The following is a 14757-nucleotide window of genomic DNA, read 5'->3' as shown; positions in this document are numbered from 1 at the left end:
GCTCAGGGAATGAGTGAGGCGGCACAGAGAGAGAAGGAGAGCAAAAGAGAGGGAGAGGGAGCGAGGGAGCGAGAGAGAGAGAGAGAGGGAGGGAAGGAGGGAGGGAGGCAGATGGGAGGTGATAGTACTGTATTGTTTCCCATTACATGACTGTGAGAAGAGAATTGTTGGGGATGTGTGTGTTATGAAGGGGCTGAGGTGGGTTATGAGCTGATGTCTGTGTGAATCTGAGGGGTCAACGTGGTGCTGGATGTGTCACAGTGAGCATCAATTTCTTTTTCCCACTGTGGAGTGTCCCCAGCTGCTGAGCGGAAAGTGCGGAAGGATCTGGAAAGATAAAAGACAAACTCTTGATGTGCTCTGCAGACAGAGAATCCAAAAACCAATCTTTTAGCTGATTTTATAATCCCAGAAACAACAGAGGTATGGATCAATGCTCTCCTATTATCATCCAAACAAACACCGCTCACCGCTGTTGCCCTTGTCATCCCTCTGTCCTCTAGTGTCCAGGAAGACTTGTCTTCAGGGAGATCTCAGATGCCCATGGTGGGGACTGAACTCTGGCCTGGTGTCAGATTGAAATGGCACGGTGCTCAGGCTCATTATCAGCCTGATTAACCACACTAATTAGCTGATAATAAAGAGAAAGCGGAGGCCACGGTGTGTTTGGCTGATGCCCGTGGACACCCGGTTGCTCAGGTGCTGAGACAAGATGAGAGTAAGAAAGTTTAGTGGAGGGTGATTTCAGTCAAACCCAAAATAGAACATGCATTTAAGGCGCATGAATACGCTGAAGATCCCTTTAAATGCTCACACGCTGCATCATTTAAATGTGCTGAAGAGGAAAGTCGCAGAAATATTTACAAGAGGAGATTCACAACAACATGACTGATGGGGTGTAACAAGGTGGGGAGGCGAGGTTTGCAACTAAGTTCATCATTTATTCATAGATTTATTGAGCAGGAAGGATGTTTCCTCTCATTCGTTCATCGTGTTAAGTATTTCTGCATGAGTGCAGTTCATTTATTTCAACGTTGATCTTAAATCTTTAATTTCATGTTCAGTGTCACACAAATTCAGAAGTGGTTCACACCTCTGTAAGGTTCATAATGGGTGTAAATGTTCAGGTAGATGGGAAAAAAACAAAGCAAAAATATTGTTCTGTTTGAATTTTTAGTCATTTCCCATGTTTTATAATCACATTATGTGGATTACATCACCCAAAAACATACATTTGGCAAACTCTGAAAGATAAAAAAAAAAAAAAAGGATAAGGATTTTTAGCTCCCACAGTAAATTTAGATACTCTGCCAAACCTCTCGCTGGGAAGTACAGAGACGTACTTCTTACCCACCAAGATCAGAGGAGGCCAAGAGACAACATGTAATCAGGCATTTAAGTGTTAAGTCATTGTGCCTCTGAACTATGAGGTCACTGCAAACACATCTACCAATATGACTGCTGCAAAGAGCCACAGAATTAAAGTAATAATCCATTTTTTTGCTTCTGAATATTTTCAAAAGAAGCTACTATATCTTATTCACAGAAGAGCATCTGTTTTGTAATGTATTTCTACTAATTTGAGCTTTCATTCAAAGTAGGTGATGAGAAGTGCTTTTAAAGGGTGGGTTACATTTTCCTTTCTCCCATTTTTTTCCTACTCTGTATTATGCTGTGTTGGATAAGATTTTTGTCACATTTCCAAGAGTCACAACCTTTTGCTTTTTGCCAGTTGTGTTTGTCAGCTCATGTGTTGTTTGCTCCATTTTACCATTATCCTTACCTAACTTCAAACAAGCTGTTTGCTAACATCACACTGCAGCTTCCAGTCTGGATATTGCATGTTATATGCTTGAGTTGAGTGCAGACTATATCCTTGGTTCTTGCAAGAGTAAGTCTAATTACGTTTAAGTAGGCAACCTCAAATTCGATTATCAGAGATTTATTTGCTGTAAAGCAGTGTATGTTTGTTCTCACACAGGCCATAAACAAATACCGAACTGTCTCAGTGATTAGTGGATCTGAAAAACAAGCTTGAAAGCTTTTTAATTAGGCCACTGTTGATGAATGCTACTGTACGTATTTGATGGAGAAGGCTGCTAAACTTTGTTAAAAGCCTGTGGCAGAAAATGTAATGTGTGCTTGGAAACTCGGAGTAAAACGAGGGGAGAGGGCTGTTGCTGTTTGCAGGGTGACATTTTGGCAAAAACCGTCTCAAATCTAAAAATGATATTAAATTACAGCTTGCGTAATGTGGGCCAAAATGGTAATGTTTGTTTCTTTGGCTACAACAGACAGCCCAGATAAGAAAACATGTTCTTTTTGTCTCATTCGTAGACATTTCTATTGTTTTTAGTTTTGCCTGAAACGACTATTTTAACACTTGCAGCCTGACAATAGCTGTAATCACTGCTTTACATTCCCCTCTTCCTGTTAATTATGTCCCGTGTTAAATATTGTCGGATTAGGACAGCAGTCAGCGTGAGCTTAACTAGCTCCAGAATATTTGAGTTTTTAATTGCAATGTTTAAAACCTTTTTTGAGTGACAAGCTTTTTTTTTTTTTTATTGTGACTGTGTGATGAGGTGATACTATCTTACATTTGTCCCTTCTTCCAAATACGTTAATCTCGGTTATATAAGGAGGCCTTGCTGACAGCGGTAGAGACCGGAGGAAATAGTGGCATTGATTCTTGTCAGACACAGGTGGCTGCTGAGGCAGTCCGTCTGTCTGACATGATGCTGTTAAGTCGTCCTTATGCACTCACTGTCAACTGGGTGGCAGTCAGTTAGATTCATTGTCTTCTCTCAGCCAGAAACAAAGGCTGTGATTAACTGGTATGTTCCTCCTCTGTTGATTTACTGCTTGTGTTTAAGAGGCCTCAGAGAAGGCGCACACACACAGGCCATTAAGCACAGCAGTGACATGAAAGCCCCAAAATGAGGTCCCACTGCTGACTAATTCAGAGGAACCAAACACGAAGCAAACGTCATGGTCTCTGTCTCGTAAGACTCATAAATCAGCGTCCATTCGATCACAGCCTCGTGGTGTTATATGTTGAAACATGGGTGGCCAGATCAAGATAGCTAGGGTCACTGTTCACTGGCGTCTTCACTCTTCAGTCTTACTCAGGCAAAACCCAAGCGTGGCCAAGCATAATTGCCTTGGGGATAAATTCTTTGAAAAGAAGTAAAAAACAGAGGCCATTTAAAAAGAAAGAGTAATCCTCTTATGCAGGGCCTGCTTTACAGAAAATGTTAAGTGTGTATTAGTGTCCCTCTCTCTTTCCGTACAGATTTGTTATGTGCGCCGCATGTGTGTGTGTGTGTGGCTCTACTCCTCTCAATTAACTTGGTGCTGCTGCAACACTACAAAAAGGATATTGTAGATGAGGCATACCCTGATTTCTGTCTTGTCCTGTTCTTTATTTGTGAATATTATTCTCCCACAGACACTTCAAAATGTTTTGTCAAACAGATGTATAACTGCATAGAAATAATCTGAAAATAATAACGGAAGGACGAAAGCGTGAGTCCTAGATTGTTATTTTTCCTGTTACACACATTTATTATGCAAATCTTAGACTTGCACTTAGATTTCACACAACTTCATTGGCAGCATTGTGCTTTTTACACTATATGACATTTATTTAGCAGCTATAGTTAGTGGTTAGGATTTAACACACAACATTTATGATGAGCTCATAAAATGTGATGCAGTGTTAAAGATTAAACTACCCAGCAGTCTATGCTGCTAAAATGATGCTTACACATTCATGCATCAGTAATAATAATCAAATGATATAATAATACTATAACACTCAAAATGACCATTTATTCTGCATTGAGTACTTTGACTTTTGTTCAGACTTATACTTAAGTAACTATTTGAATGTAGAACTTTTACTTGTATTGTTGCTACTTTTCCTTAAACAAAGGACCTGAATACTCCTTATGTTTTTTAGACTTTTAAGTTTAGTAGTCAAAAACGCTGCTTGGATCACTCTTAACCATAACAATACCACATTAAATCATCAGATCGACATGATTGCATCATTCTGTGTGGTCACTGAAGGGTGAAGTGACAACAGACCCCCCCCACCCTCCTTTACTCTCCAGTCAGTGTCACTCAGGTTGGAGCATCTAGGACAGCACTGTGGCAGGTCTAATCCTCCTTATCTTAATAGCATCCACCACTATCGCAGCAGCGGTGGGGACAATCGACCCTTTCCCTTTCTTTATCAGCAAAAACCACTTCCCTCAGCCCCTGCTGTCAGACCCAGCCTCTCTCTCCATCAGATTCCTCGGCTCCTCAACCTCATCTTGTGCTTTGTCACAGTCTCACCTAACTAGTATTTATTTGAAGATGCCTGCCTCCAGTAAAATATTACAAGCTTGTTGGGAGATGTTGTGGCTGATGAAAAGGACAAGTTTTTTGACAGGACAAATCCTCATACACACCACACAGAGCACACATGGTGGACGTGTACCTTGGCTTTGGGTTATTTTCCATTGTCTTCTCATATTCTCACTGTGATGTCAGCCTCACAGGGGAAGGGACAGGGAAGTCAAGAAAGACTTTTCAGATCAGATTTGAAAAAAAAAAAAAAGGGGGAAAAAAGCAGAGATAGCTGCGTGCAGTGGGACAAGTTAATACCAAGTTTAAGTAACCACAAACTCTGGTTTCCCTGGACAATTGCTCAACTCAAGATAAGTGCATAAATTCTGTTTTAACAAGTTAGGTCAGAGTTTATTTTTATACAACATAATGAATCTCACTGTATTTGACCCCAAAACCACATTTACTTGGAGGGATCTTGACTTATTGTTTCTGGCAGTGGGTTGACCTAAGGCTAAAATACCAGTAGCTCAGCGTAAATGTAATCTTACAATTCACATGTTTCTTCCTCTTTGTTCTCCAGTGGTGATACCAGAGCTGAATATGTATCATTGTCAAATGAAATAAACTCATATACAGAAACATTGTGCCATGGCTGATAATCCTGGCTCAGACGATCATTTCTGATGTGTGATTTGAAAAAAACCCCCATCAGATTCTCTTCATCAGAGCTGTCAGATCAGTTGATAGACAGATAGTTAGATTTGTTGCAGTTTTTAATGCATCTTTCTGTGCATTTAGGGAAAACAACCATTGTTTTTATGGTTTTTGAAAGTTTTCCAAAGTTGTGACATTTGGGACACTCCTCTGACTGAGACACACATTAAGAGCAATCACTTAAAAATAGACATGTGATCATGTGTGGGACCTGGGTGAGAATGTCACTTGAATTTTCATATATTGCCTGAAATAAACATGTTCATGTTTGTGTTTGTATGTTTGTTATTGAAGACCCCCGTCCACTGAGGAATGTGTTCTGCTTATTGTTACTTCACGTGGATGTTTGACCTTCTCTGCACGAGTGATGTATGTGCAGAGTTTGGCACTAGAAGGCTTGGACATGTGCACATTCATCTGCTGAAGAGGGGGAAAGTTTCCAAGTGCTCACCTTAAATCTCAGTTTAAGACATGTACACTTTGTATGAGCAGGACTCTGTGACACGGGTGCACTAAGCAGGTTACACAAGAGTAATGTGAAAACTTGAAACCTCCAGCGCGCATACTGTATACTGAGAATGGACTTGCAGTGAAGTTGAAGACGTGTTGTGTCCAGTAGTTTGAAACAAAAGAGTGAAATCTGGGAGGCAGTGAGAGTGAGTAGATGTAATTTAAAGAATTTTTAACCAGGTAATTGAACTTTTTCCTGGAAAAACCGTATCAACCACAAATTATGATTAGTAGATATTTTTACGTCTTAAATCATGTCTGGAGAAGCTGTTTATTCAAGATACATAATTTAAAATGTGTCCTGTATCCTATAATTATACAGGATGTGACAATGTTTAACAGTTACCCATAGATAATCCTATGTAATTACTTTATATAAGATCTTTCATACTAAAACTATCTAGAAGACAAAAGAAAAAAAACAATCAAAAAGAAAGAGTGAATGTGTAAATCACAGGGTTTACTAATACACTGCTTTTCACTCTTGATGTAGTTCATTTTAATAATATATATATTATAACCCATTTGTTATTCCAAATGCCTGACATTTGAGCTTATTATTCTATGAATAGTGATTGAAAGATGGACTGATAGACTATGATTATAGGGACTCACAAAAAATCCACCCAGAATCAAACTAGGCAAACTGCTTTTTGTTTGTTTACAGAGTAATGGTTGTGACAGAGTTAAATGTACAATATAAGACCTTCTTACACAGGACAGGACTCTGAATTGCACGACACAAGAGAGCAGGACACATCCCTCCTCAGCATATCAAGCCACAGTTATGGTTTCACGGTTATGGGATTCATTCTACAATTATTTTACCACCTTTCTCCGAAACACACCTTTAGTTTCCTTAAAAGAATGACATCAGAATCATTTCTCTTAGGTCATATGCTTGTTGTTTAGCAGAAATGTGAGTAATTACGCCTTTTTCTTTTGTTTTTGTTGTTGATGTGTCCGTTATCTGTGCCTAATGAACAATGAAGCGCTCTGGCAGCAGGCAGTAATTGCTTGAAGCCCAACAGTGGGGGTGTAATTAGAGAGACAGGGAGGAGTATATAACTTCATGACTGGCACCGTTTAATGATAATGGGGTGCAACTCCACACTACTGTGGTCAGCTAATCATACTGGACTGGCCTGGACAGCTCTCAGCACAAACGAGCCGTGACTGGAATAGTGAACAGCAGCTTGCCCACGCAGTTCCACCCCATTCGCTCCACGGGGCATCAGGCATATGATTATGGCTGTGACCCTGCACCACCTGCAACACTGTCATTAGTGCCACCATGGATGGACAGGTTTAATATAAATAAACTAATGTCATCAAGCCACCCAGCGAAGGATGAATACATACCATTGTCAACACTTTTACAAGCACATGTTGTCGATACATTGAGTGGAAAATCAACATGTTGACCCATCAACTATCAGTCAACATGTATGTCTACAACATGTTCAGTCAGTTGTTGATAAATATACCTGTAAAAATTCCATATAACAGCACTGTCACATGTTACACCTTTACAAAGCTTGGAAGGTCTGTTTTTGTTATAAAACTTTCACTGAGGTACTCATTCAAATACATGTTTATTAGAGTATTGAGGTTGTAGTTAGTGGTGGTTTGGAGGTGTTGTATTAATTCTTCCTCCCTTATGTTTGTAAATGGGTTGGGCAAAACATTAGAGACACCTCTCAATATAACGCTGTCCAGTTCAACACCACCGCAAACTTTATTGCCACTGTCTGGGATCTGGTGGCAGTTAAAGGTTTATACATATAGGTTAGTGAACCCCTCATCTGATATTTCATGTTGTTGGAGTTTGAGTTACATCTCAAGTGACCTGTGAACCTCTTTCTGTCAAGGAAGACGTCAGACCCTAAATTGGATTTTAGTAGTTTTCCAATAACATCACGTTATACTTACATTTGCCTCTCGACAGGGTGCACAGTCAGATGGTATAAAGTCTGTTTCTACATGCTGTAAATCTCAGAGTAAATCATTTATATTTTGGCTCCCATATCATCATTATAACCAACAATGAAAGAATGAGCTTGAATTGTGAATATATAGTGTAAAGTTTGTTGATGTAAACCTCATGGATTAGAGACCTCATGCTTTCATGTTACTCCAGGTTTTATGATTTTGTCCTGGCACCTCTTGCAGCTGTCCTCATGGGAGTTTCCTTTTTCCCTCTTAGCCTGCCCTGACATTTATTCCTTCTTTCTACCTAATATGGTTTTCTGGGGAATATTTTGTCCCTGTTCTCTCTGGAGCTGCAGTGGTGCTGTTTAGGCTCAACTAACCTTTGAAGGCTTGTTATGTCTTCAACAGACTGTTTTTCTTTGTTTTATTTCCTTGAGGTTTAGCTGATATAGCTTTATGAATTGATTCAACCTGACAAGATCTTTCTAATAAACAGTTGTTCAGAGATGTTCACAAGGCTGTTCCAAAGCCGAATCATCTCTCATTCAGTGTATGTCTGATATTTGGAGGTTATCATCCCACGTCAACAAAAACGGTGTAAGTGTACAAACTCAAAAACAATCAAATTGTTCTGTAATGTATAGTACTACAACTGAAATGTTCACTGAATCTGAAACAGGACACACACGAGATAACTGTGCGGGTACAGTCCCAGATCTTTACATAGCTTGCTCACCACTGATCCCAGAACCCTACTTGTTGAATAAACTAAAACACTAATACCTTCCTTAAAAGTGACATACATTTCCAAAAAGAAAAAGAAAAAAATCTCTATGCTGGTGCTGGCTGGACTTCTTTGGAGCCCTTGGATATGGTTGTGGAGAGGAGGATGCTGCACAAACTGTTGAACATCATGTAGAACATCTCACATGCACTCCATGACTTGCTGGTCAAATAGCAGTGCACTTTCAGTGAGAGACTTCTTCAGCTCTGCTGAAGGACCACAACAGGAAGTCATTCTTGTCATCTGCTATCACAGTAAAATGATCCTCTGTGTCAGGAGAGGGGACTCCTCTGACTCCTCTGATAGTTTTTTCCTCGTAACAGTAGAGAGTGCTCACCTGGAGTTTTTATTTATTACATTATCTATCACATCTGTTATATATCAGATCTATCTATCTATCTATCTATCTATCTATCTATCTATCTATCTATCTATCTATCTATCTATCTATCTATCTATACTGCTGAAGAAACTGAACTTCTTGCAACTAATTGCTGCTTGAAATTTAACTTAATATTGTGTTTTATCCTGGTTTATTTACTTAGCTGCATCCCCTATGCTAATTGAGTAAATTACGCCCTCTGTTGTTCAATATCATGTCCTGTAGCTTAAATCAAAGGTATGTCTGTCACTTTAAGAGAAACCTCGGACGGTTACACTGTATGACGAGTAGAACGTTCGCAGCCAATCAGATCATTGTTGTCAATACGTTGTTATGGCGTCCAGTTTAATTCACGAGAAGAGAGTTTGTTTTACCTCGTCAGCTCAACGCGATTTCAACGTGCGTTAAACTTTAAAATGTCCTCCATAGACCGTTTGGACGCTTTACGAGAGCAAAACAAAGATCTACTGAACCAGCTGAAGCGGCAGAGAGAGAAAGTGGAGAGTCTAAGGGGCTGCAGTCATAGCCGCAAGAGGGAGAGAGAGGACGAGGCAGAGGAGAGGATACAGCCTGAAGACATGGTGACGTGCACCGATGGAGACCGCAGTTCGGCAAGGGCCGCCCTCGCCAAACTTACCGTGAGATTTGCGGGTAATGAAACAGCGTAAATTGAGGCTGAATGCGTAAGAGAAAACTGCACATATGAGCTGAGTTAGCTACCAGATAAGATCTGTGTCGTAGTCCAAAATGTTCTAATGTACCGTCACTTCATTTATGAAATCTCTGCACTGAACTCAGTCGTTAAAAAAAGCTCTTTTGTAATGCGCGAGACAACCCACACACCACATTAAACACAAAGCTTGGACATATTTTGTCAAAGTATAACCGCGTTTAACTCCCTGCAGTCTACAACAAGTAGCAAGTGAAAGTCAGTTACACTGCTAATGACTTACTAGCTTTCTCCGGAGCTGAGGTGCATTTAAGCGTTTACAACTTTGGTACAACTTGTTGACTTTACATCTCCGCATTCTGTGGTGTGCAAGCGATGAATTGAAAGAAAGATCCTGAATCATTGATCTGGAAATCTTTTCCTCTGTCTCCATCAGATACATGTGAGAGACAAACAGGCATCTCGCGCACTGTTTCCACACCATCTTTGGTCTCCAAACATAGAGGAGGGATTGCTCAACATACAGACTCATCAGTCATTTTCAAAGACAGTGACAGACATCCTCAGGTCCAGGAGAGGCGACGGGAAACAAAGCCACACAGCAATAAACCATGTTTAGTAAATCACAGTAAAGAACAGGTAAGCAAAAGAAACGCAGCTTAAAAGAAGTATACCATTTTTATCAGTTGTCCAAGATAAACATTTTCAACATAATTTGATTTCCTTGAAGCGAACCAATTGCAGTGCATGTCCAAATGTCTAATGTTTATGTTGTTATTTCCATATGTTTATTTTACTAAAAGTTCTACAGTCACTCAGCCACCTTATAGTTTTAATTTATCAGAGGACTGTTGGGGGGTGTATTTAACCAATGAGGAAGTATAGGAGATAGCAAGATGGGTTTTAGACTTTTTAGGACCCACAAGTTCAAACATTTGTCAAAATGAAACTTAAATTAATCAGCTTCAGCTGCTTTCTAAAGCTTTTTACAGTAAGTGATGACTCTTTAGAGTTTGGTAGGAAACACAGACGGAACAACAGAGCCAACATGCTTGTTATGCTTTTGTATGAACTTTTACAGAATTTCCTCTTAAGTGTTAGTGTTTAATCTCTGCCAAGCCAAAGAACAGTGACTGTATCCAAAAATATCTGAAGAAGAACATACGGATCACTAATTCTCTTCACAATTTGTTTTCTGAAGAGGGAGGTGCGGAGTCGAGTCACATTTCAGTCTGACAAATGTGAAGAGATGCCTGCCTGTGACAGGCATCATTTGCAGCCCTTACTTGGATATGACTGGATCGCAGGTACTGGTCTCTCTTTTTATGTCTCTTTCAAATGCATAATCATCTAATGGAGGTCTAATATGTGATGTTTGTTTTTTTTCCTCTAAGGAGTCCTGGATGCTGAGGATTCCTTGATAGAGCGCTCTGACGAGTTCTTCAATGACCTGCACGTGTTTCGATCACTCCATAAAGATGAGTGTGTCCACATGCCACAAGCAGAGTGAGTGATTCTCACTTAATTGCACTTGCAAATGAGTATGTGAGTCAAGTTTACCTGTGATTGATGATAGCTTCATTTAGTCAATATTAATGAGTTCTCTTCATAGATTTTCTGAGGAGAACCATTCAGGGCTGCCGCTGCTAACTAACAAGGATGATCCAGAGACTAACACAGACACTCATCAATGTAAGAGGGTTTGGGTCATTTATTTGAATACTACTACTCACAGAACTCTCATTTTCATTCTTCTTTTCATGACAGCTGAAGAAACTCTTGTCTCCGCTTGTTCACCTCTTCTCTTCCTCTCCTACAGGTACATTCTCTTACAGGATTAACAGCAGACTGTTCCCTGTCCCACTTCACTCTCAGGAGCACTGTCCTGTGTGCAAAACGCACAAATCTTCCCACCCTCACACTACAGCTGAACCAGCTCTTATCAGGTAATAAATATCGTGAAATGCATTTTATGACAACTTATACACAATAAAAAAAAAACTTAACTGCCACCAGCCGAAAGGCAAATTTTTAATTTGTCCCTGCTAGATGAATCCAAAAGGCTATGGAGCACGTAATTTCCCGAGCTGTTTATGTATTGCACTCTGAAACGTCCTGTTCCTGGGTTTACTTGTACAGTGGCTTCAGAAAATATTCAGAGCCCTTCCCTTTGTGCGCACTTGATTGTGTTGAAGATTTAAATGTGATTTTTGCCTATCAATCTACATTCAATATAACCCATAATGACAAAGTGAAAATATATTTTTAAAAACATTTGATGTATTATGGATTAAAAATCAAAAAATCTAATTTACAGAAGTATTCAGACCCTTATTTCAGTAGTTTGCAGAGGCCACTTTGGCTGCATTTGCAGCTTCGAGTCTTCCTGGGTAAGTGTTTACGAATTCTGCACTGGCAGATCTTCTTATCATCTGTCAGATTGGATGTGAAGTGTCTGTGGACTTCCATCTTCAGGTATCTCCGCAGATGTTCTGTAGAATTCAATTCTGGGCTTTGGCTGCAACACTCAAGAACAATCAGAGACTTGACGCCACTCCCGCATGGCCTTTGCTCTATGCTTCCGGTAATTGTCCTGCTGAAAGAGGAACTTGTCACCCCGGTGTCCGGTCGTGTGCACTCTGGAGCAGGGTTTCTTCAAGGACCTCTCTGTATTTGGCTGCATTAATCCTTAATTCTCACCAGTCTCTCTTTCCCTGCCGCTGAGTAGCCTCCCCGTAGCATGATGCTGCCACCACCATGCTTCACTGTGGGGATAGTAGTAGCCAGGTTATGGACAAGGCCTGATTGATTGTGCTGATGAGATGATCATCCTTCCAGACTTCTGAAGGTCTGTTGGGTTCTTTGTCCCCTCACTGACCAAGGCCCTTCCTACCTGGTTAGAGTGCTGATGGTTCCAAACTTCTTCCACATCACAATCAAAGCTTTAGAAATGGCTTTTATATCCTTGGTCTGATCTATGTCTCGCCACAAAGTGTTCCAGACGTCTACAGAGAGTTCATTGGACTTCATGGCTTGGTTTTTGTCCTGACATTTAGTGTGACTCACGCGGCCTTACATGTACAGATGGGTGTCTTTAAAAACAATGTCAAGTCAGTTTGCAACAGGTAAACTGCAATCAAGCTCTGGTCAAAGATAATTAAAGCAAACAGAATGCACCTGACCTCAATTTGGAGTGTCACAGTAAAGGACCTGAATAGTTTTGTAAATGAGGGATTTCAGTTTTTGATTTTTAATAAACCAACAAAAACCATGTTTTCACTTTGGTATTGCGGCCTATTGGGTGTGGATTGATGGGCAATTTTATCCATTTACGATTAAATCTACTCATAATAAACTATGCAAAAAGCAATTGTACGTCTATGAATGTTGTTGTCAAATAATGGTACTCACACCAAAATGAATGTGCAATTTCTCTAGTTTTCGTTGAGCTTAAAGTACACTTACCCTTCCTCTAACTCTTTTTTTGTTGTTGTAAGGGTCAGCATCCCTCGCTCCACCCTCTTGCCACCTTACAAATACAAAGCTCATCGGCGATGCAGCTTTGACCCTTCTGATAGTTTGGGTTTGCCATCGGTGAGTAGACGTTCAAATGAGAGAACCCACTGCATGGTGATTTTTGTTTTTCAACTAATGAACCGCCATTTTCCCTATGTAATCTTAACATATTGTGCGAGCACCTCTGTGCCTAACTTAAAATCTTACATCTCAGTGGATCTCCTCACTCTTTTCCAGCACTGTCTCTCAGGCTGGTCACACACAGGTCAGAGCACCCTGCCACCACCCAGCACCCTCGATCTGCAGAGCAGTTTGAAAACAAAGAGCTTCACAGAGTCACAGAACAAGGAACTGGAGGTGAGACACTGCAGCCTTACATCATTGTATCTCAAAGTCCAAATATTACAATACAAAAAAACGGCTCAGTTCTCAAATGATCGTCATGTTATTTTTCAGGATCTCTCTGTGCCCAAAGTGTCCAGTCACCAGATCTCTGACCAGATCCTAAATGTGTCATGCTTGGCTCGTCACAACTTCCAACACTTCCAACCCAAAAAAAACTAAGAAGCGCATCTTACCCAGTGTGCTGAAAAATCAACCATCATTCAGTCTATTTTTAAGTGATCCTTGTAGTTCCTGCAAGCCGTTTGACACCGCCCTAAATGATTTTCCATTTTTATTTATTTTTATTTTTAACTATGTGTTCCTGAAATTGATTCTAAATATTAGACCATTTGTTTTGTCGCGTCACGTTAGCTTGTTTTATGTCTATTTATTCATACATAATGTGAATAAAAGCACATGACATAGCAGCATATTTTATGTTGACAGGAGTTGCATTTTAGTTCTTCATTTTTTCTGAGAAGATTTAGGCTCCACATGTGACTGTCAGCAGCCTTGTGGATGTGAAGCAAGAGATCATAACATTACGCCACAGAGGAAAGGGAAGACATTTAGCACGTATAGAGCACATACAGAGTTCGCCTTGTAAATTTCACAACAATAAGGGAAACATTTTGAATCATCTGTTGCTCAGAAGTACCAGTTTGTGTTTCCCTTTCCAGCTGTTTTCTTTGGCTCCCAGGCTCATGTTTACTTCTGTTTTTAACTTCCTTTGTGACTTCCTTGGTGTGGGGCTGTGAACATGAAGACACAAGGGCAGTAGGTACTATACAGATTTCAAAGGAAACCACAACCACCTATACTGTAGCCACCCTTCCTATGACATAACTTTTTCCGGTTTTTGCTGAGCAGGATAATGTATTTAATGTGTTCTAATCAAATCAATAAAAATGATGAATGGAATTAATCAAAAGTAAAGGAAACTATCTCATTTCCTTTACTTCCTTTTAATTATTTTTTTTCACAATGAGTTCTTTGTGTCCTGCTGTGTGTTGAAGTTACAGTACTTTGATGTTTTATGGCTCAAACAACTTTTCAAAGCAAACCAACATCTATCATCTGTATATTGTTATCTGACTGTTGATAGTTATGTTTGAGCTTGGTTGCTGTGATACCAGAGTGAAGCTTTGTTAACCTTTTTTTTTTTTTTTCTTCATGTGCTAGTTTTCATTAGACAAACACTATGATTTAAAGTTGCTGAGTTACACATTGGCTTCAAATTCCAGTATCTTACTGAGAGATCTTTGCCAATAAACTTACTTGGCTTTGATCAGATCCTGAACTGGGGCTTACATGAAAGTCACAGTCATTGGTTTCCATGGAAATAACACGATTTGAAACTCAATCGAGGCTGATAAGAGATCACAGTGAACATCATTGTTATTGCTTAATACTGCTGATATAGACACAATGATTTTAGACTGTCTGTAGTGAACTACCACACTGTAAAAATGGAACTACAGAAAAAATAAAAGCAGACAGTATGTTCATACCTGACTCAAACAA

At 39.9% G+C, this 14757-nt stretch overlaps 1 protein-coding gene across 1 annotated transcript; it reads left to right on the top strand.

Moving 5' to 3' along the window:
- Positions 1–8996: 8996 nt before the first annotated feature.
- On the top strand, positions 8997–14757 carry miip (migration and invasion inhibitory protein). The gene is given in 10 exon segments (XM_023410249.2): positions 8997–9314; positions 9770–9972; positions 10535–10640; positions 10728–10839; positions 10946–11025; positions 11153–11279; positions 12831–12927; positions 13087–13206; positions 13306–13402; positions 13405–14757. Coding segments are annotated over 10 exon segments (1212 nt in total). The 5' UTR covers positions 8997–9079; the 3' UTR covers positions 13440–14757.

Source organism: Seriola lalandi, unplaced genomic scaffold (genome assembly GCF_002814215.2).
Source record: "Seriola lalandi dorsalis isolate HSWRI2012SDOR001 ecotype SW California unplaced genomic scaffold, Sedor1 jcf7180002054419, whole genome shotgun sequence".
Taxonomy (NCBI): Eukaryota; Metazoa; Chordata; class Actinopteri; order Carangiformes; family Carangidae; genus Seriola; species Seriola lalandi.
Note: the sequence above shows the minus strand (reverse complement) of the source record. Positions and strands in the feature narration are given on the sequence as shown.